At 36.8% G+C, this 24,000-nt stretch overlaps 1 protein-coding gene across 1 annotated transcript in view; it reads right to left on the bottom strand.

Moving 5' to 3' along the window:
- The window catches only part of LOC144976598 (short transient receptor potential channel 7-like), a 203,480-nt gene that overhangs the window by 69,859 nt on the left and 109,621 nt on the right, over positions 1 to 24,000 (bottom strand). Inside the window, exons 3-4 of the mRNA XM_078920893.1 lie at positions 23,752 to 23,871; positions 11,125 to 11,154 (exon numbers count right to left, since the gene is read on the bottom strand). Of these exons, the coding sequence (XP_078777019.1) occupies positions 11,125 to 11,154; positions 23,752 to 23,871 (150 nt within the window). The remainder of the gene's footprint in view (positions 1 to 11,124; positions 11,155 to 23,751; positions 23,872 to 24,000) is intronic.

Raw genomic sequence — 24,000 nt, 5'->3', positions numbered from 1 at the left:
TAGTTGAGCCCTTGGAAAAGGCTCTTTACTCACATTCTCTCACCGTACTCAGGTTAAAATGAGTACCTGGCCGTTAACAGCGCTGTCTCTGTCCGAAAAATTGTAATATCGCCTAACAGGCGTCATGTCCCGTCCTACATGTTAAATGTTGCTGTTGACCAGGGACCCCTTGTAAAGCGCTTTGACCACATTTAGTGGATATTGCGCTATATAAAAGCTCAATTTAAAAAAAAAATTCACGATCCCAAGGCTTCAGGCAGCCACCCCCCCCCCCCAAACCGTTCATGGTTTTTTTACAAGACGTGGCATGGCATCCATTGTATAGATAGTATGCGCTTGGCTAAGAAGCTCACAACATTGCCATCCGGAAGTATAACGGATCAACACACAAAACTGTGTGTATCCATGAACGTTTATTAGCAATGACTATGAAAAATGTTTTTTTTCTCTTTTTGAGGAAAATTTGTGTCTAAAACCAAAGCCCTATCTCTACTGATTAAAAATGTTTTTGAATTTTGAAAATCCATTCATAAATAAACAAGTTATGCAGTTTCAAAGGTGTCATTTATTTGGATGACCCGCAAAGAGGAAAAAAACGCGAAAATTTGGGACGCTTTTTCGGCATTTTATTTAGACCTTTAGTTGTATCTTGCGTAATAAGTGGATTAAAAGATTGAAACTTGAAGAGCAAATTAGGATGGTGTTTTGTAAAATACGGGAAAAGTACTCGTCATATTCATATGAAATTTTACAACCAAAAAGAAGAAATGTATATGTATTACCTTGTCACCGTCAATACCTCCACGCCCGGTAGTTTTAGAAATATTTTACTCCAAAGAGTAAAAATCTATTTTTAACGGTCTTCTGGTAATTGCACGAGTTTTGTCGCTTGACATAATCTAAAATGACCTTTTTTCTAACTGTGTGCCAACTTTCAGTCATATTCATCGATAAACAGCGTCGTAATTAATTTTTTAAAATAGCATATACCAAACGGCTTCGTCCCATATTTTGACGCGAATTCGGGCACTTCGTGAGCGAAAAAGAGGCCCAAAGATTTGTGGGGGATAGTCATTGCTACGTTTATAGTCAGGTTAATACAGTTCAGTGAGCATTACTCATAATCGCGGATGGCAAAAAAAAACAATAACAAATACCTGAGTGACGTCATCTTCGAACTGTCTATTCCCATTCATCCCCCCCCCCCCCAACCTGACATGTACCTACACCGATCTGCTCACTCTGTAATGCTTGTTTATGATCACATCATCAGAGAGTCACGACACATTGGTGTCTGTCACTCACTGTGTAGATTTATACGTTTTTTGCACGACATGAGAAAGAAATTAAATTATAATGAACACGTTCGTGTCACGCAATGTAAATAAATGTTGCTGCTCGAAGCTCGAAGAAATTAAAAAAAAAACAGTGTGAAATTGAATGTAAGATTCAATTTAATATACGAAAACAAGATAAAATGGGCGTTTCGGGTTTCCCCTTTATCAACAAAAATCACTTAACAATGCCACTATCACATTATCTCAATCGTCTGTCGTGTTTCATTCATCCTGTTTTGTTGATAAAGGGGAAACCCGAAACGTGAATTTATCTGTTTTGGTTTTCGTATATTAAATTGAAGCTAACATTCAATTTCACATTTTTATTCATGTCACTATCACATTATCTCAATCGTCTGTAGTGTTTCATTCATCCTGTTTTAGTGATAAAGGGGAAACCCGAAACGTGCTAACATTCAATTTCACATTTTTATTCATGTCACGCAAGGAATCCTGACGACTTGGAGCCTTGAATGAACACGGAATAAACCAAACCTACCAACCATTACGAAAAACCCGTAACATTACGAAATTTTGAGTCCAGTTTCAGAATTTCATTAGCTTGCATCTCTAAGTCATTAAAACTGTTCGAAAATGAAAATTGATGTCAGACTGCAGAATTTTAAGGATTTTGAATTATTTTTTTTTTAAGAAAGAGAAAGTAAGGTAAATTGTTAAATTTAACGTTAATTATGGCGACTGCTATTTTAAAATCTCCCTCAAAAAATTTAGATTTTCAAATTGGGAGGTCTGAATATAATCCATAGCATGTCTTGAAATACGAGTAATAGTTTATCATAGCCATTGAATTAATTTCTCATGGGTATGATTTATCTATATTACATTTCCATGTGCCCGAGGTCATTGGTCACATTGCAAAGTGTGCTCAAAATGACCCGCATAGTGAAAAGTGTTCACAGTTTGAGAAAGATCCAACGTTACGATTGGTCATTTTGCTCAGGAAGACTCATGGGTATGTTTACAATTTTCATAAACAAAGCAGCGTGTTTAGATACATTGAGAAATGTCAAATCGTTGTATACAGCAACGAATCATGTGATCGATGACTAGGTTGGACTAAAACATGAATATGGATCGCTCCCATTGTGATAAACCACCCCGAACTGCTGATATATGTTACAGTGAATGACAAAATCAGTCGGATTGTGAAAAGGTTTGAACTGCGATACTGCAAAGTTTAGTTAGAAGGTGAATTTTAATCAAAAATGAGTTCTTGTCATAGATGACTAAACCAACCCTTTTTGTACAACTTCGGGAAATAGCAAAGCTTAATTTCACTTCTAAATATATTTTACAGCTAGTCAATAAGTTCAAATAGTATGAAATTTCAGAAAAGTTGCTGGACACCTTTCTCATACGTCTGACCATAACTTCGCTGGTCTCTGGGGCTGCCTGACATTTCTGGCAGGTATCACTGTTTCCAAGTTTCCATCTGCACATATTTGATGCAGTTCTGCCATGTCCAGTTAAGAGGTGGTTTGATGAAATCCAGTATTTCCTGGCGTTATTGAATGCAGCACTCTTTTGCCTATAAACGTTCATGGTTGCACACAGTTTTGTGTATTGGTCCGTTCTACTTCCGGATGGCAATGTTCTGAACTCCTTAGCCAAGCTCATACTATCTATAGCTATAAATGAATACGGAATAAAGTCTCTACTAGCATGCGCATAAATAATAAAATTTTTAATAAATTTGTTGCGGCGATGTAGTCTTGTGGTAGGGTACTCGCTTTCGGATCGGAAGGTCCTGGGTTCGAGTCTCACTCGCTCGGCGCACAGTTGAGTCCTTGGAAAAGGCGCTTTACTCATTCTCTCACCAGTACTCAGGTGTGAAATGAGTACCTACCTGTCCGTTAACAGCATTGTCTCTGTCGTAAAAAGATGAGGGTCATTTATTTAAATCGATCGATTTTTTTAAGGGGACGAGTTTTCTGCCAATTTTTTAAATTATACGAGTCTATCCAGAGCAGGCAGTCAACGGGTTACATTGCGTGAATGGCATGCGATGTAAGAGGTAAGTGGGATGAATATTGACAGGATGCATTACCACTTAAACATCAATATTGGACAAGAAATGTCAAATTTGTCATTAAATCGTGATGTACACGATAATAATAATAATAATAATAATAATAATAATAATAATAATAATAATAATAATAATAATAATAATAATAATAATAATAATAATAATAATAATAATGATGATGCACTAAGTTATATAGAATTATGAATTGTTTACTTGTAATAATGACACACACACAGTCTCAGTCAGTGCGTTTCCATGACTTGTGAGCTAGAGGAATTACAAGCGGGTGTTGTTTTTTTTTACGAAACCCGCGCCGAAACCCGCCGAAAACCGTAGTCTCAGGTTCACTCCCCACTGGTGTACACTTCCCTGAGTCTCAGATTCACTCCCCACACTGTTGTTTTCTTCCCATAACTTTGTCGGATATTGTCGGGTTTCGTAAGAAAGTAATTGCTTTTTTACGAAACCAGCCGAAACCCAGTCCCGGCCTCACTCCCCACTGGTGTACACTTCCGCCCTGAGTCCCAGGCTCACTCCTCATTGCTGCCTACTTCCCATAACTTTGGCGGGTTTCGGCGAGTTTCGTAAAAAAAGAAACACCGATTTCGAGCGAAGTAATTCAGAGAATAGAGTAATTATAACAAAAACATTTATAATAATATTTAGCGCAATATCCTCTTAACGTGTTCAAAGTGATTTACAAGGAACATCTAGCCAACAGCAACACCTAATATTTAGATTGAGATATGACTGATGCCTGTGTGGCGGCGATATCTTACTCATTTTATTTTCAGACAGAGACAACGCTGTTAACGGCCAGGTAATCAATCACTTTACACCTGAGTACCGTGAAAGAATATGAGTAAAGAACCTTTTCCAACGACTCAACTATGCGCCGCTTAGATGTAGTTTGTACAGCCTCTTCGTGTTCTTGAAATTAGATAACAATATGAAGTTGAATGTAAGCTTCAATTTAATATACGAAAACAGATAAAATGGACGTTTCGGGTTTCCCCTTTATCAACAAAACAGGACGAATGAAACATTACAGACTCATTCGTCTGTAGTGTTTCATTCATACTGCTATGTGGTCTAGTGGTATGGCACTCACTTTCGGAGGGTTCGAGCCTCATCCGCGCATAGTTGAGTCCTTGGAAAAGGCTCTTTACTCACATTCTCTCACCGTACTCGGGTGTAAAATGAGTAACTGGCCGTTAACAGCGTTGATTCTGTCGAAAAAAATTTGGTATTATCGCCTAACAGGCGCCATGCCTCGTTCTACATGTTACGTGTTGCTGTTGGTCAGATACCCATTGTAAAGTGCTTTGAGCATGTTTGGTGGATATTTCGCCTTATAAAAGCTCAATTTTTAAAAAAACAAACGGCTGGGACTTTATGAAATGGAAATATGGTTCCATATATCTTGCTGGTGGAATAAATGAAACACTGTGAAGCACACTGAGCTTGATTAATTCTTGAAAATGCGCTATATAAAAAGTAGTCCTTCTGAGCTAATTGGACTCCTCCAGGAGCCGGAGCTTACCCCAGTTTCTATAGCGTGAAACGGACAATGGAAATTGCTTGCTATTCTTTGGATAGCACGCTAGTTTATCGTTTAAACTCTATATTATAAATGTTCATAATTATTAACTTTATTTATTTATTTATTTATTTATCATAAAACAAACTCAATGTCACAAAAGATGAATGAGAAATAAATCATAAATTGTTGTTGTGTTTTGGGAGAAAAAAAAGTAGTGCCATAAGTTGTAGTAGGGGGAATTAGGCTAAAACCGTGCAAATTCGGGTTGAAAGCATGAAAATTTGCATACAGGTTGCTAAGACCCATAGAAAAAACATCTGATATAGAACCACTCTGGCAATCAATCATAACGTATCGGTTTAAGGCCTTAGATTTTACCTATTACAGCTATATTAAACAAGGGAAATAACTGCGTACACATATTTATTTTCTTCATATTCATTGTATTAGGGAAAATTAGGCTAAAACCGTGCACATTGGGGTTGAAATCCTGAAAATTGGCATATAGGTAGCTGAGACCCGTATAAATAATACCTGCTATAGAATCACTCTGATAGAATTGTCAGATTAAAAGTTTTGTACCAGTGGAGCTAGAACCAGTTATGTGTACTTTATGACAGAGAATGTGATGGAGGTTGAGGAACACATTGCAGTGCATGAAAACATCAAATGTGACCCTTCGTCTCGAAACGGTATTATGTCGGGATGACTTCGGTGCAAAAAATTGAATTTATTGACAAAAACATGACACTTAGGGTTTGTTTCGATTTGTTATGTTTACAGAATGAAGACAATTTCTCACAATGCAAAAGCTCAAAAAATGGTATTTACTATCAATTTAATTCTAAAGTCACTTTTCGGGGTCCAATTTATTCCGACATAATACCGTTTCGAGACGAAGGGTCACAAATAGGTACATGCAGTGCAGAAAGTTATTGTGCTTCATGTCAAAGGTGGGAAGAAACCCCAAGGCCTACATTCCCTAACGTTAACATTTAGACCTTGAGATATGAAGTGAGTAGAAAAGTGCCAGAAGACAATAGAGAATAAAAATTTTTTTCGCGGCGGTGGTGGGGTTTGAACCTGCGACCTTATTGGTACGACAACTCCGCCTGACAGGTGAGAGCGTGGCTCTACCGTGTGAGCTATCCACGAACACAAAAATATTCGTTTCAAACCCAAAGTCATTTCTAGATCCCTCTCTCACCCACTTCTTGAGATCGCCGATTCGTTCACCACCATCGCGAAGTAATTTTGACCAGCAGTTAAGCTTAATAGCCAATATTCTCATCACAAACATATAACATAGAAACGATTGAGACATTGAGTATGCTCCGGTGTATGGGGTGAATTTTTAATTCAGAAAAGTGAGTGGAGCAGGCACTTATGTTGGTAACAACAAGATATGAAGTGAGTAGAAAAGTGCCAGAAGACAATAGAGAAAAAATTTTTTTATTCTCTATTGTCTTCTGGCACTTTTCTACTCACTTCATATCTTGTTGTTACCAACATAAGTGCCTGCTCCACTCACTTTTCTGAATTCAAAATTCACCCCATACACCGGAGCATACTCAATGTCTCAATCGTTTCTATGTTATATGTTTGTGATGAGAATATTGGCTATTAAGCTTAACTGCTGGTCAAAATTACTTCGCGATGGTGGTGAACGAATCGGCGATCTCAAGAAGTGGGTGAGAGAGGGATCTAGAAATGACTTTGGGTTTGAAACGAATATTTTTGTGTTCGTGGATAGCTCACACGGTAGAGCCACGCTCTCACCTGCCAGGCGGAGTTGTCGTACCAATAAGGTCGCAGGTTCAAACCCCACCACCGCCGCGAAAAAAAAATTTTATTCTCTATTGTCTTCTGGCACTTTTCTACTCACTTCATATCTTGTTGTTACCAACATAAGTGCCTGCTCCACTCACTTTTCTGAATTCAAAATTCACCCCATACACCGGAGCATACTCAATGTCTCAATCGTTTCTATGTTATATGTTTGTGATGAGAATATTGGCTATTAAGCTTAACTGCTGGTCAAAATTACTTCGCGATGGTGGTGAACGAATCGGCGATCTCAAGAAGTGGGTGAGAGAGGGATCTAGAAATGACTTTGGGTTTGAAACGAATATTTTTGTGTTCGTGGATAGCTCACACGGTAGAGCCACGCTCTCACCTGCCAGGCGGAGTTGTCGTACCAATAAGGTCGCAGGTTCAAACCCCACCACCGCCGCGAAAAAAAATTTTTTATTCTCTATTGTCTTCTGGCACTTTTCTACTCACTTCATATCTTGTTGTTACCAACATAAGTGCCTGCTCCACTCACTTTTCTGAATTAAAAATTCACCCCATACACCGGAGCATACTCAATGTCTCAATCGTTTCTATGTTATATGTTTGTGATGAGAATATTGGCTATTAAGCTTAACTGCTGGTCAAAATTACTTCGCGATGGTGGTGAACGAATCGGCGATCTCAAGAAGTGGGTGAGAGAGGGATCTAGAAATGACTTTGGGTTTGAAACGAATATTTTTGTGTTCGTGGATAGCTCACACGGTAGAGCCACGCTCTCATCTGCCAGGCGGAGTTGTCGTACCAATAAGGTCGCAGGTTCAAACCCCACCACCGCCGCGAAAAAAATGTTTATTCTCTATTGTCTTCTGGCACTTTTCTACTCACTTCATATCTTGTTGTTACCAACATAAGTGCCTGCTCCACTCACTTTTCTGAATTAAAAATTCACCCCATACACCGGAGCATACTCAATGTCTCAATCGTTTCTATGTTATATGTTTGTGATGAGAATATTGGCTATTAAGCTTAACTGCTGGTCAAAATTACTTCGCGATGGTGGTGAACGAATCGGCGATCTCAAGAAGTGGGTGAGAGAGGGATCTAGAAATGACTTTGGGTTTGAAACGAATATTTTTGTGTTCGTGGATAGCTCACACGGTAGAGCCACGCTCTCACCTGCCAGGCGGAGTTGTCGTACCAATAAGGTCGCAGGTTCAAACCCCACCACCGCCGCGAAAAATTTTTTTATTCTCTATTGTCTTCTGGCACTTTTCTACTCACTTCATATCTTGTTGTTACCAACATAAGTGCCTGCTCCACTCACTTTTCTGAATTAAAAATTCACCCCATACACCGAAGCATACTCAATGTCTCAATCGTTTCTATGTTATATGTTTGTGATGAGAATATTGGCTATTAAGCTTAACTGCTGGTCAAAATTACTTCGCGATGGTGGTGAACGAATCGGCGATCTCAAGAAGTGGATGAGAGAGGGATCTAGAAATGACTTTGGGTTTGAAACGAATATTTTTGTGTTCGTGGATAGCTCACACGGTAGAGCCACGCTCTCACCTGCCAGGCGGAGTTGTCGTACCAATAAGGTCGCAGGTTCAAACCCCACCACCGCCGCGAAAAAATTTTTTATTCTCTATTGTCTTCTGGCACTTTTCTACTCACTTCATATCTTGTTGTTACCAACATAAGTGCCTGCTCCACTCACTTTCCTCATTTAGACCTTGGCATTTTTCGATACATTTGTTAATAAGTCTGTGAGATAATAATACAGCTTTGAGGTGGTGGGTCACATTATAAACGAAATTAATTCATCATATAAGTCTGTCTGCATCGTGATCAGGCAAACATAAGAAAAAGGTAGAATCATTATTCACTGTTATATTATATCTAAATGAAACTTCATATACATATATATTCCTGATGAGAGCAACGCTCGATAACAACGTTGTAGAAGTCAAACAATCTTAATTATCCTTCAAATGCTTATATACATACATAATTTATTCGACTCCGGGATACGTAATATCTGAAAGAGAATCTCTTGAAGCAACATCTTCAATATTAATCCATTAACCGAAATACTCTAGAAAAACACGTATTTAAAAATTTGTCACGAAAACAAACTCGTCCTTCAAATATCGGTCGATTTAAATGAACAACATCTTGGAAAAAAAAAACAACTCTAAAACCAACCTGGGACTTTAAGAAAGACTCTGGGAAGTCCTAGGTTTGAAAGTGTTTGCGGCGAAAAAGGGGGTCATTAAAGTCGATATATTATTTGAATGACGAGTTTTCTGTTGGAATTTTTTAATACGTGTTTTTTTTTCTCCCAGAGTACGACATATGTGACCCATCGTCTCAAAACGGTATTATGTCGGAACGAACCAGATGCTTAAAAGCCGAAATAAACGTTAAACTGGTCAAAAATACAAATTGTTGGCATTAACACCCTAAAATATGGTATCCATTCTCTTCAATAAAACATACAAACTCAACACAAGTCTGATTTTTCTGGCTATAAATTCAATTTTCAACATCTTAACCAACCCGACTTAATACCGTTTTGAGGCGGAGGGTCACAATTAACTGGTTTACAATAACAACAGCCATAAATATCACACGTGACGTGTGGAACATTGGATTTCATGCTACGTGCGTGTTGACACAATTAGTCTGCTGTACTCTGGAAAGAAAAAACAACAACAGATATTTTAAGATTTGGCCAGAAAACTCGTCCTTCAAATATCGATCGATTTAAATGACTCTCATCCTGGCAAAAACAGTCAAACCTGGGAATCTAGAAGACTTCTTTAAAATCCCAGGTTTGAGAGGTTTTTTTTTGCCAAGATGAGAGTAATTTAAATCGATCGATATTTGAAGGACGAGTTTTCTGGCCAAATTTTCAAATAATAATATGTGTTTTTCGACCCAGAGTACGCCAGTATTCTCACAGTTACTAGTGTTGTACAAGAAGCTGTAACAAAAAGGGTTTTGAGCCCGAAACGTTCAGTGTTTTGTGTTTGGTATTTGGTACTTTTTTTTTTTTTTTTTGGAAGCTGTTAAATTCATTTTTGTTTATTACTTTTTACAGTCCAGTAGAAAACGGTAGGGGGTGCCTGAAGCCGGTGATCGTAAAATACTAACGAAAGCGTGAAAATGGAAAAGCTTCGTATGGGAACAAAACAGACAATGGACGTTTCGGGTACAAACCCTTCGTCAGCACACAAATACACAAATAAACGTGGAAAACAATATTCGTTTGTACCGAAACGTCCATTGTCTGTTTTGTTCCCATACGAAGTTTTTCCATTTTCACTCTTTCGTTAGTATTTTTACAGTCCACAGCTTCTAGCGGCCTAGTATCACTATAATTTCTGCTTTAATATTATATTTGTATTCAGATCCTCTATTGTCTTTTTTTTTAAACCCAACTATTTCAAATTATCCGAGATAAATTATTTTTCTTTAAAAAAAAACTCAAATCCTTTCGTATTTTGTTTTAGAGTAGATAGAAAACTAAAAAATAATTTATTTTTTTTTTTGGGGGGGGGGGGGGGGGGGGTTCAAAACATTTCGAAAAGCTCGATTTCTCATAGCCTTCTATCGACGTGTATATTAACAGGTCTGTTAACCAGTGGCGTGGCATGCTTACAGTATAGGGTGGGGCCAGAATCAGAAGAAAATTTCTTAAAACATGCTATATTTGTAAATACAAAAGAAAGTAACAAAAATCAAAGGAAAGACTTACTCAACTATGTAAGAGGCAGTGTAATAAAATATACCATTTCTCAGTTGTTTTTTTTTTTTTTTTTTGTTTTTTTTTTTTTTAGAAAATTCTGTAATCTATTTTTTAAAGATGGATGAGGTGCCAGGCCCCAAATCAACCAATATAGCCACGCCCCTGCTGTTAACCCAAAATTGCAATGGTTTCATTGTTGTCATATAAATATTCTTTTTAACTCACTCAACCCTAACACCGGCTGTATCCGTAGTTTACCCAGGTTACAGCCTATTTATTACATTTTATGAGAAAGATTATAGTCTTAGTATCAAAGATAGTGTTTAATAGTTTTTACATGTTAATGGTAGTTAAATAAAACTATCTATGTAGATGCTCATTTTTAATTTAAAAATTTTTCCAATTTTGAAAAGTAGCAAAAACATCTAGGATTGAGTGAGTTAAAAAAAAAACCCAACAAAACGCAAAATATTGTCCATTACAACAATGTTGTAAAAAATCAGGCCCATAATTGCGTTTGGTTATCGGACGGACCTGCAGAAATGTATTCCTGTCTCGCCTCTACTACATGGTGATTCTAACACGTGCAACAGTGTGCTGAGTGAGTGTTGTGTATGTGTGTAAGTGTGTAGTGGGCTGCACTCACCAGCGGCTCGTCTGCGACTGGAGACAAGGGCTAAATAGTCCAGAATGAAAGAATATTATTGAACAAATAACAACAATAAATAATGGAGATGGCAATAGTGGAACTAATAATGGAAATAATAATGATGATGATGATGATGATGATGATGATGATGATGATGATGATGATGATGATGATGATGATGATGATGATGATGATGATGATGATGATGATGATGATGATGATGATAATAATGATGATGATGATGATAATAATAATAATAATAATAATAATAATAATAATAATAATAATAATAATAATAATAATAATAATAATAATAATAATAATAATGATAATGATAATATTAATAATAACACTGATATGATATTAATAATCGTCATGGGAATAATGTATCAACATTAAAATGATGTTATTGAAAGTGACTATGATGATGATGATGATGATGATGATGATGATGATGATGATGATGATGATGATGATGACGATGATGAAAATAATAATAATATAAAATAATAATAATAATAATAATAATAATAATAATAATAATAATAATAAAAATAATAATAATAATAATAATAATAATAATAATAATAATAACAATAATAATAGTAACAACGATAGTATTAATAATAGTAATGATGATGATGATGATGATGATGATGATGATGATGATGATGATGATGATGATGATGATGATGGTAATAATAATAATAATAATAATAATAATAATAATAATAATAATAATAATAATAATAATAATAATGATGATGATGATGATGATGATGATGATGATGATGATAATAATAATAATAATAATAATAATAATAATAATAATAATAATAATAATAATAATAATAATAATAATAATAACAATATTAATAATAATAACAATAATAACAGTAACAATGATAGAAATAACAACAACAAAAGAACACCCCCACCCCAACCCAACCCACCCCAGCAAAACAAAACTACAAAAAAAATATTTTTTTAAAAAACCCCCAAAAACCCAACTCTAGTAAGAGTAATATTTTTAGCGACATCAATACAATAAAACAGTAAAGGCGATTGACGAGAATGTCCATCTTATTATCATTATTATTATTTTGCTAATCCTGCTATTGTGAGGTCAAATTGAATACAGTGATAATCACTTTGTATGCCGGCAACAACTAATGACCTGACGATGACCCTTCCTCAGAGTTGCCAACTCGAAATGTAAAAAATATGGGTAATTGGATTCAGTAGTCTGATGTCACGCCGCCCGGCAACGGCGGCCATATTGGTTCTAAACAAAGAAAATCATTACTTTTTTTTCTTCATGCTGGCTAGAACTTTTCATATGCCTTGTGATCAGAATGTGTAAAAGTCAAAAATGATCAAATTTATGGGGTTTTTTCCCCTCTGGATACGCTTTTATGCTCGCATGAGAAATATTTCATACGGGCGTCCGCCATTGTTCCGATAGTTTAGAGCCAGTGTTACTAAGTTACCATGCGTCGTTAGGAAGGAAGTGACGTTACGACTGATGAAGAGTATTTCCAAGGGAAGAAATAGATAAGACGGTTCTAATAAATACGCTTCAACAGTTATGTCGTCACTTCCTTCGTAATGACGCATGGTAACTTAGTAACTGGCTCTAAACTATCAGTACAATGGCGGACGCCCTTATGAAATCTTTCTCCGACTAGCATAAAAGCGTATCTAGAGGAGAAAAACATTATAAATATGATCATGTTTTGACTTTTATACATTCTGATCAAATGAAAAGATCTAGCCAGCATGAAGAATAAAAAGTAACGATTTTCTTTGTTTAGAACCACGATGGTAAGTTTACGAATTTTTCGTACCACTAGGCAAGACTGCCTATAACTCATTACCATTACTTTGTCTTATGTTAGATGGTAACCGATTAGAAAAAAATTGGGTTGTCGGATTAATCTTTTGAAAAACAAAACATGCTAAACAAGTCACAGAAAAATGCCAAAATGATCGTTTATAATGCACATGGAAGTGGAATTAAATCTTGATTTTCTTTTACTACTAAGTTTCTTGCATTCATAAAAATAATCACTGCATCTTGGCAGTTAAAGGGTGACAATTTGTATATTTGTGAAATAAGAGTTAATTTATCTCTATAGTATGTGAAATTAATTGAATTGAAACAAATCTCCTCCCCCCCCCCCCTTCCTCCCAAACAAAAAAAAAACAAAAGAAAAAAATAACAACAAACAAACAAAACAACAAAAGTAATGCAAAGAACAAACAAACAAACAAACAAACAAACAAATAAACAAACATAAAAACCCCAACAAACTCGTTAAAACGCCAAAAACTTTATATTATTTTCTTATGATAGGCGACTTTGAGGACGCCAAAGTTTTAGAATTTGGCATTAAAAATGTCACACTGGCATTCCTAATCACCTCGCCTGAAAATACAAATAAAATGAAATCACTTTCGATTTGTCATAAATGAAGCCTCATTTTGATAAGTGAACTTATTTAAAACACTAGATAATGACGCTGGAAGACATAGATAGAAATACAAACAACAGACATAAAACATTTTGTGTTTTTATGAGTTTGTAAAATGTATCTTTTATGTGTATTTAAATGGATAATTAAAATTAATGTTGCTTTTTTTTACATTAATGACGATAGTAAGGATAGTGAAGATCTAATGATAATAGAGAAGAAGATAATGACAATGGCAATGATAGTGATGATGATGATGCTGATGATGATGATGATGGTCATGGTGGTGATGGTGAAGATGATGATGATGAGGAGGAGGAGTAGGAGGAGTAGGAGGAGGAGGGAGAGAAGGATGAGGAGGAGGAGGAGGAGCAAGATGATGATAATGATGCTGCTACTGCTGCTGCTGCTGCTGCTGCTGATGATGATGATGATGATCATGATGATGATGATGTTTATGATGATTTTGATGATGACAATGATGCTGATGCTGCTGCTGCTGCTGCTGATGATTATTATTATTATTATTATTATTATTATTATTATTATGATTTTGATGATGATGATGATGAAGATGATTATGATGATTTTGAAGATGATGAAGGTGATGATGACGATGTGAAAGTTATGGCGCGAAGTGCCTGCTCCACTCACTTTTCTGAATTAAAATTCACCCCATACACCGGAGCATACTCAATGTCTCAATCGTTTCTATGTTATATGTTTGTGATGAGAATATTGGCTATTAAGCTTAACTGCTGGTCAAAATTACTTCGCGATGGTGGTGAACGAATCGGCGATCTCAAGAAGTGGGTGAGAGAGGGATCTAGAAATGACTTTGGGTTTGAAACGAATATTTTTGTGTTCGTGGATAGCTCACACGGTAGAGCCACGCTCTCACCTGCCAGGCGGAGTTGTCGTACCAATAAGGTCGCAGGTTCAAACCCCACCACCGCCGCGAAAAAAAATTTTTTTATTCTCTATTGTCTTCTGGCACTTTTCTACTCACTTCATATCTTGTTGTTACCAACATAAGTGCCTGCTCCACTCACTTTTCTGAATTAAAAATTCACCCCATACACCGGAGCATACTCAATGTCTCAATCGTTTCTATGTTATATGTTTGTGATGAGAATATTGGCTATTAAGCTTAACTGCTGGTCAAAATTACTTCGCGATGGTGGTGAACGAATCGGCGATCTCAAGAAGTGGGTGAGAGAGGGATCTAGAAATGACTTTGGGTTTGAAACGAATATTTTTGTGTTCGTGGATAGCTCACACGGTAGAGCCACGCTCTCATCTGCCAGGCGGAGTTGTCGTACCAATAAGGTCGCAGGTTCAAACCCCACCACCGCCGCGAAAAAAATGTTTATTCTCTATTGTCTTCTGGCACTTTTCTACTCACTTCATATCTTGTTGTTACCAACATAAGTGCCTGCTCCACTCACTTTTCTGAATTAAAAATTCACCCCATACACCGGAGCATACTCAATGTCTCAATCGTTTCTATGTTATATGTTTGTGATGAGAATATTGGCTATTAAGCTTAACTGCTGGTCAAAATTACTTCGCGATGGTGGTGAACGAATCGGCGATCTCAAGAAGTGGGTGAGAGAGGGATCTAGAAATGACTTTGGGTTTGAAACGAATATTTTTGTGTTCGTGGATAGCTCACACGGTAGAGCCACGCTCTCACCTGCCAGGCGGAGTTGTCGTACCAATAAGGTCGCAGGTTCAAACCCCACCACCGCCGCGAAAAATTTTTTTATTCTCTATTGTCTTCTGGCACTTTTCTACTCACTTCATATCTTGTTGTTACCAACATAAGTGCCTGCTCCACTCACTTTTCTGAATTAAAAATTCACCCATACACCGGAGCATACTCAATGTCTCAATCGTTTCTATGTTATATGTTTGTGATGAGAATATTGGCTATTAAGCTTAACTGCTGGTCAAAATTACTTCGCGATGGTGGTGAACGAATCGGCGATCTCAAGAAGTGGGTGAGAGAGGGATCTAGAAATGACTTTGGGTTTGAAACGAATATTTTTGTGTTCGTGGATAGCTCACACGGTAGAGCCACGCTCTCACCTGCCAGGCGGAGTTGTCGTACCAATAAGGTCGCAGGTTCAAACCCCACCACCGCCGCGAAAAATTTTTTTATTCTCTATTGTCTTCTGGCACTTTTCTACTCACTTCATATCTTGTTGTTTGACGACGAAGACGGTATGAACATAATTATAAATAATATAACGATAAAGATGTCGAATGATGATAAGGAAAAAGGAAGGTCGTTATAAATATAAAGAGAAGAACTAAACTTGTTGAACCGTTATAAACACGATAGAAACGACGTCAACGCTATCTAGATATATTAAATAACAGGGGACGAAAACACGCTGAACACACAAGTCACGCAGAAAATGCGAAAATCAATAAGGAATGAGATTAGCGGAAGAGTAGCGTCCCTTGATTGGAAGTCACCTTACAGAGAGAACGTCAATTTGGTTTTGAAGTGTCGCAAGCCGCTTTCACCGGAAACGAGGACGAGAGACGCATGCGCACAACCAACATGACGTTCTTTCTCTAATAACTTTTCCGCCGGTGACGTCACCGACTATGGGTGACGTCTAATCAAGGGACGCTACTCTTCCGCTAATGTCATTCCCTATATTAAATAACACGGTAGGAAAACACGCTAAACACACAAGTCACGCATAAAATGCGAAAATCAATGGGAAATGACTTTGCTGTCATTGATTGGGGAAAAAAAGATATGTGACCAAACGTCTCAAAACGGTATTATGTCGGGATGGACCAGATGCTAAAAAGTTAAATTAACGTCAAACTGGTCAAACATAAGATACGTTGGTAATAGCACAGTAAAAAATGATATTCCTTCTCCTATATAAAGCAAACAAACTCAAATTAAGTCTGATATTTTTGGCTAAAAATTCAATTTTCAGCATCTCAGTCATCCCGATTTAATACCGTTTTGAGACGAAGGGTCACATATTTAACAATTTTGGCCTGAAAACTCTTAGCTATTTGTGCGGCTATGTGGTCTTGTGGTATGACACTCGCTTTCGGATCGGAAGGTCCTGGGTTCGAGCCTCGCTTGGCGCATAGTTGAGTCCTTGGAAAAGAATCTTTACTCACATTCTCACACCATACTCAGGTGTAAAATGAGTACCTGGCCGTTAACAGTGTTGTCTCTGTCCGAAAAAAAATTGCAATATCGCCTAACAGGCGTCATGTCTCTTTCTACATGTTTAGTGTTGCTGCTGGTCAGGGAGCCCTTGTAAAGCGCTTTGAGCACGTTTAGTTGATATTGCGCTATATAAAAAAAGCACAATTTTTATTTTTACTTCATCCCCCTATTGATTAAAATGACATTCAACTTGCTAACTATTCTTAAACCCAAGAATCCAAAGAAGGATCAGGTTTAAGATTTTTGGACAAGGGGAGGGTGGGGAGGGGGGGGGTGGATTTAAATTTAAATCGATTGATACAGGAAGTTGAAATTATGCCTTTTGCGCCATGATATCATAGGATATCGTCGCCTAGGCATTCCACGAAGGAATATAGAAAATTCATCAAACAAGATGTCTGATGTCAATAGGAATCACCCATGTTGTCCAAGTGAGCAAATTGGGGGTTAATAATCTTGCTGAAGGAAAAAAAACAAAATGCCTGAAGCGGGGCTCGAACCCGGGTCATCCGGATCACAGTGCAATGCCTTAACCACTCGGCCACTTCGCGCCCAGATACAGGAAGTAAAACTGTAAAAAAATTGCGTTGTGTTAGTGTATGTGTGACAGGAGGAGGAGGAGGAGGAGGAGGAGGAGGAGGAGGAGGAGGAGAGCAGGAGGTATCTAGGTAGGTGGTAAGCTTTTAACTCTATCTTTATTATCATCATCATTATCGTCATTGCCTTTTTCACCCTGGGTCAGGGTATAGGCCACAGACAAACAGTTTCCATCCTTCTCTATCCAGAGCTACCTTTTTTATCTCATTCCATGTCTTATCATTTCTCTGTCCTTTCGGCTTTGTCTGTTGTCCTTCATAAATTCTGTCATTCCAGAAACTCTTCGGTCTACAAATCTATTTGTTTATGTTTTCCCCCAACGTGTACATATATGCAGGTCCGACCTCCGAACGAACCCTCTTATGGGCCTAGTTTGTTAACATTGTCGTAATGGACAATATTTTACGTCATGTTTTAAGATTTCCGATAAACACAATGAGGTCATAATGAATTGGGTTATCAGACCTGAAAATAAGCGCACGTCGCCCCCCCCCCCCAATCTTCTACCATCTTATCAGTAAGCCTATTTTATCAACATCATTTATCTTTCCCTGAAATTGGAAAACTTCAAATGAAACAAATTAGGTACTTGGATGTTTTCTGGCCAAATGGTTACGATTGAAAAAAAAAAAAAAAGAAAAAAAGAAAACTAAACAGAAACAAAAACAATAACAAAATACCCCCCCCCCCCCCAGCACCACATTTTTACCAATATACGACACAAGTATTGAGATAGATGGCATGGTATTGACAAAAATATATCATTTGAAACAGCACTATGACTCGATCAATATTTCTCCCTTTTAAATCTTATTAATTTGTTTTCATGTTTCCCACCACCATCTTCCACCATCTTATTAATAAATCTATGTTATTAACATCCTTTTCTTATCCGGATATTGGGGAAACTTCAAATGAAAACGTATGGAAACAAGAGGTGTTTTCTGATAAAAATGTAAAAATTGAATTTTTTACCAACAAGTGGAAGAAGTAAAGAAGTAGATGGCATGCATTAAACAAATATAGATAGAACAAATTTGACGTCACTCGGCTCTTTGTACTTTTTTTTTGCCATCCGCGTTTATGAATACTTCTCAGTAAACTGTTTTAACCAAACTATAATAGTTCATGGCTACACATAGTTTTCTGTGTTGGTCCGTTATACTTCCGGATAGCAATGTTGTGAGCTTCTTAGCCAAGCGCAAACTATCTATTAAAAAAAAGCAGCCCTTCAGACTTCATAGCCATAGAACCGGAGTTTATCCCGGTTTCTACAGCGGTAAAACGGACACTCTAACAATTGCTTGCTACCCTTGGGATAGGACGCTAGTCTATCGCAAAGTACTTTCCGCCAGATCTAACAGACCCAACTATCCAATCACTGGCTAAACAAGGGGCGAGTGGAGAGCAAAAAAAAAAAAAAATATCAACTTTACCCGCGATCGATCTAGGTCCATTTGAGTGTGTAGCATTGTAAGGAAAATTATATTTGGAAACCAAAGTCACTCAATGGCATCTGCTTTGGCAGCTCGTTCAAAAATTCAAAAGCAACAGTTTCAGAAATGAGATTTAGATCCAAGTTTCATGCTTTGGCAAAGAGAATGATTATAAATTCTTAAAGTTACAGTTAGCTCAATTTGCGGCGCTGCACTGTTGTTGACGTCTGGGGTATTCGAGTCTACCTTTGGAATAGACCCAAGAGACAAATTTCCTCTATGGGATCTTCTTCTTCTTCTTCTTCTTCTTCTTCTTCTTCTTCTTCTTCTTCTTCTTCTTCTTCTTCGTTCCTCTGATGGACATCTATGGCTGCAGTCCGATATCTGCTATGAAGTCTGTGGTCCGCTTTAGGTCCTCAGCCTCACCATAGAGCTTTGTGTTGAGTGTTGTAGGGGTGACCCAGTGGTTCGAACGTTGCACGTTGTATAATGGGCAATCCATAAGCACATGTAAAATGGTTTCATGGTCGGTTCCACATGGGCAATAAGGGGTTGTTCCAATATTTCCCGTTATTTTGACTGTAAAAGCCCCTTATAGAATATGAATCATCCCGGCATAATACCATTTTGAAGGAATGGATCTCATATCAAAATTTTGCCAATACCGGATATATATTATAATATTAATATAGTCTTTCCCGTTTACCAGATTTTTCCACCCTTTCTGATACTGTTCTCTGAAGCAAGCAAAATACACGGTTGGATTGGAACAGAGGATCAATGATACGCAAATAAATAGAAATAAATAGACAAGATAGGAATTTCTTTATCTCATTATCTCAACTCTAGAATCCCGATCGGTACAGTACATCAAGGCACTTATTTATTCTACCTTGTTCTGTTAACTCATTCAATCCTAGAGATTTTTGCTACTTTTCAAAATTGGAGAAAAAATGTATTAAAAATGAGCATGTACATAGATAGTTTTATTCAACTACCATTAACACGCAAAAATATAAACATTAGCTTTGATACTAGATACGCCTATTATTTGTCTGAGAAAAATGTAATAAATAGGCATGGGGTAAAAATAACCCCGGGTATAGATAGTATGCGCTTGGCTAAGAAGCTCATAACATTGCCATCCGGAAGTATAACGGACCAACACACAAAACTGTGTGTATCCATGAACGTTTATATAGTCAGGTTAATAGTTCAGTGAGCATTACTCATAAACGCGGATGGAAAAAAACAATAACAAAGACATGAGTGACGTCATCTTCGAACTATCTATAGGGATTGTGATTAGCGGAAGAGTAGCGTCCCTTGATTGGACGTCACCCATAGTCTGTGACGTCACCGGCGGAAAAGTTAGGAGAGAGAGAACGTCATGTTGGTTGTGCGCATGCGTCTCTCGTCCGGTGACGTCACAGACTATGGGTGACGTCCAATCAAGGGACGCTACTCTTCCGCTAATCTCATTCCCTATACTACGGATACAGTCGGTGTTAGGGTTGAGTGAGTTAACCCTCTCTCTACCAACTACAGGTACATCTGCCACATTTGTCACGGTACATTATACATTTTACTTTTTCAGATTTTCGGGGCCAGCGTGCGGCTCAGTGGTACGGTCTTTGCTTCTTTCCCGAAAGGTACCGAGTTCAATCACCCGCCGCTGCGTTGTGTGGCCTTGAGCAAGTCACCTCACCTTAGCTCACTTTGCGGTTTTGTTATTGTTTGTGGGTTTTTTTTTTGTTTTGTTTTTTTTTTTGTTTCTTTATTTTGTTGTTGTTGCTAAATTGAAAATGATACAAAAAGTGTTTTTATCAGTGTCAGGCAAATGTCCAATTATATTTTTGTAGATGGCTATGTATATTCAATGCAAGCTGAAAACTTGTAAGCCTTTGGGAAAAAAAATAAAAAAAGCTCTTGGTTTATCTTTGATCAATGAGGCTTGGAAAATGGAAGGCCCTTGGGGTCCATTATAAATAATACAGATTGCATTGTATCATGGTCTGTTATTTGTGACCCATCGTCTCAATACGGTATTATATCGGAACGAACCAGATGCTTAAAAGCCGAAATAAATGTTAAACTGGTCAAAAATACAAATTGTTGGCATTAACACACTAAAATATAGTATCCATTCTCTTCAATAAAACATACAAACTCAACACAATTTTGATTTTTTTCTGGCTATAAATTCAATTTTCAACATTTTAACCAACCCGACTTAATACCGTTTTGAGGCGGAGGGTCACATTTTGGTCCTTTACTAAAGGTACACTGACAGGTGTAGACTATGTAAATATTGATTTTCGTGATGGATTTTTTTTCTTTCTTTCAAAAAGATGTGTCATCATCTCGAATTAGATAGAAAGTGTCCCAATGCAATTAAGAAGGTTTCAAATTTCCTGCAGCAAATTCAATTTTTCATTAATTTAATTTATTTATTTGCGCTGCCTTTTTATCTATCTATACATCTATTCTCGAATTTTAATTCTAAAGCACATTGAAGGATTTTCAAATTTCCTTACAGCAAATCTAATTTTACATGAACAAATAAATATGTCCTTCAGTAAGATGTATGGGTTTTGTTTTATCACGTCCTGGTTATAGACATTTACCAAAGGGCGACAACAAGGTTTGTAAATGTATATATTGATTTTTTTTTCTTTTTAAAAGAAAGATAAATTTTTTTCCATAATTATTTATTAGCTCGAACTTGAAATCCAAACCAATTAGAAGGGTATCCAATGTTCATGAAGCAAATTTAATCAATTATTTTTTTTTCGTCTATCCTGTATCTCTTCTGTTAGATGTATGTTTTTATCACGTCCTGCTATTTTAAACTTTACCAAAGGGAGGCAACAGGGTATTTAAATATATATTGCTTTTTTAAAAACTCTCTCCTTACCAACCATTTTCAGGATTTTCCCCAAAACTTCACACCCAACTAACACAAAAATATATTTTTTATCACTCAAACACAATAGCAGTAAGTTCTTGCGATAAATAATTTCTTTAAGCAAAACATACTCTACAACACACTGTTCATTTTCTTTAAATTTTATGATGTACAAAAGAAATTTGAATAAGAAAAATGTTGGTTGTATCGTAACGAATGTGACGACTTTCCTATAGTTGGTAAGGAGAGGGTTAAAATAGAAAGATATCTTTTTGTTGTTGTATGACTTGTTAATTAGCTCATAATTGAAATCCAAAGCAATAAGAAGGGTTTCCAATTTCCCTGCAGTATATTTGATTTTCCATTTCTCTGCCATATTATTTTTTGTCTCCCCTCTATCTTTTCAGTAAGGTGTATGTTTTTATTACGTCCTAGTTTGGGACAGTCACCAAAGGGAAGCAACAAGGTATGTAAATAAATATATCCTCAAAATGGTTCATCATCATCATCATCATCATTGCCTTTTTCACCATGGGTCAGGGGATAAACAAACAGTTTCCATACTTCTCTATCCCGAGCTAACTTTTTTTAATCTCATCCCAGGTCTTACCACTTCTCTGTATGTCAGCTTCTTTAATTCTTCTCCATGTTCCTCGTGGCCTTCCCCTTGATCTTCTGCCCTGAGGGTTATTCAGTTCATATTATAGTTTGAAGAGTTTCCAATTTTCCTGAAGCAAATTACATTTTTAAAAAATTTCTGATAGTCTTGGAGGTTTTCAGCAAGATATCAGCTATTACGATTGTGTGGAATAAGGGTCCCAGATGCCCAGTTGTTAGAGCACTTGCCCCACAAGCAAAAAAGAAAAAAAAAAGGGGGGGGGGGGCGGTCGAGAGGTTATGCAACAACAACAACAAAAAAAACAACTTCAACACAGCCGCAATAACTCAAATAATAACAGAAACAACAATAACAGAGAAAAAATACTAACAAGAACAAAACCAACTGTAACATCATTAACAACAAGGACAAAAATCAAAGAAGCGTATACAGTATACATCACAAAACAACAAGAGAACAATTCATTTTGTAAAAAGCCACAAAATAAACCAAACCAAAATTAATTATAAAAAAAAACACAAGAAGACAAACAAATGAAACAGCAACAACAGTAGTAACAGGTGTAACAACAACAACAACAACAACAGCAACACCAACAACAACAACAAAAAAAAACAAAAACAGCAAAAGAAACAAAACTCAATACCATAAAAACGTCATAATTTGACTCAAAGTAACGGACATGCTTGCTGACCTAGGATCGGAAGGGCCCGGGTTCTTTTATGACGACGTTGTATAATCTTATAATTAAATAAAAAGTGATAAATACTTCATTGAAACCAACATTCCCACCCAGAGAATTTATATCAACAACAACAACAAAGAAAAAAATAAGAAAAGAACAACAAAAAAACAAACAAACAAACAAACAAAAATAATTATAGGCCTAATTCATATGTTAATATTAACAATGACAATACAAACAACAACAACAATAATAATAGTAATAATAATAATAATAATAATAATAATAATAATAATAATAATAATAATAATAATATTAATAATAATAATTATATTAATAATAATAATAAAAATACAATTATAAGTATGAGAATGATGATGGTGATGATGATGATGATGATGATGATGATGATGATGATGATGATGACGACGACGGCGATGATGATGATGATGGTGATGATGATGATGATGGTGATGATGATGATGATGATGATGAAAATGATGATGATGATGATGATGATGATCATGATCATGATGATGATCATCATTAATGATGGTGATGATGATCACGACGATGATGATTAAAAATAATATTGGCAACAACAACAATCATAATAATCACAATAACGAATACAACAACAACAACATTAGCAAATTTAAAAACAGAACAAATGGTCAACTGGACTCAGACTTACCGTGGCTTGCTTCCCTCCGACGGAGTCTTGAGAAGGGTGGCTGATGAAGCTGTTGTATCGGGTGGAACCTTGTCTCTTGCGCCAGTTCTTGCCTCGTCCACTTCCAACGTTCATGTCAACCTTGATACGAGAAAGAACAGTCATCATGTTATTGGCGGATGGGGTACCGCCATTGCGGTCGGGACGGGCGCCACCACCGCCATTTTGACCCCTGAACCCCATAGCTGCCCTCCGGAAGGAATTCATATT

This window comes from Berghia stephanieae, chromosome 7, assembly GCF_034508935.2.
Source record: "Berghia stephanieae isolate SIO BIC M18660-M18661 chromosome 7, UCSD_Bste_1.3, whole genome shotgun sequence".
Lineage (NCBI taxonomy): Eukaryota > Metazoa > Mollusca > Gastropoda > Nudibranchia > Aeolidiidae > Berghia > Berghia stephanieae.
This window is presented reverse-complemented; position numbering and strand designations above follow the sequence as displayed.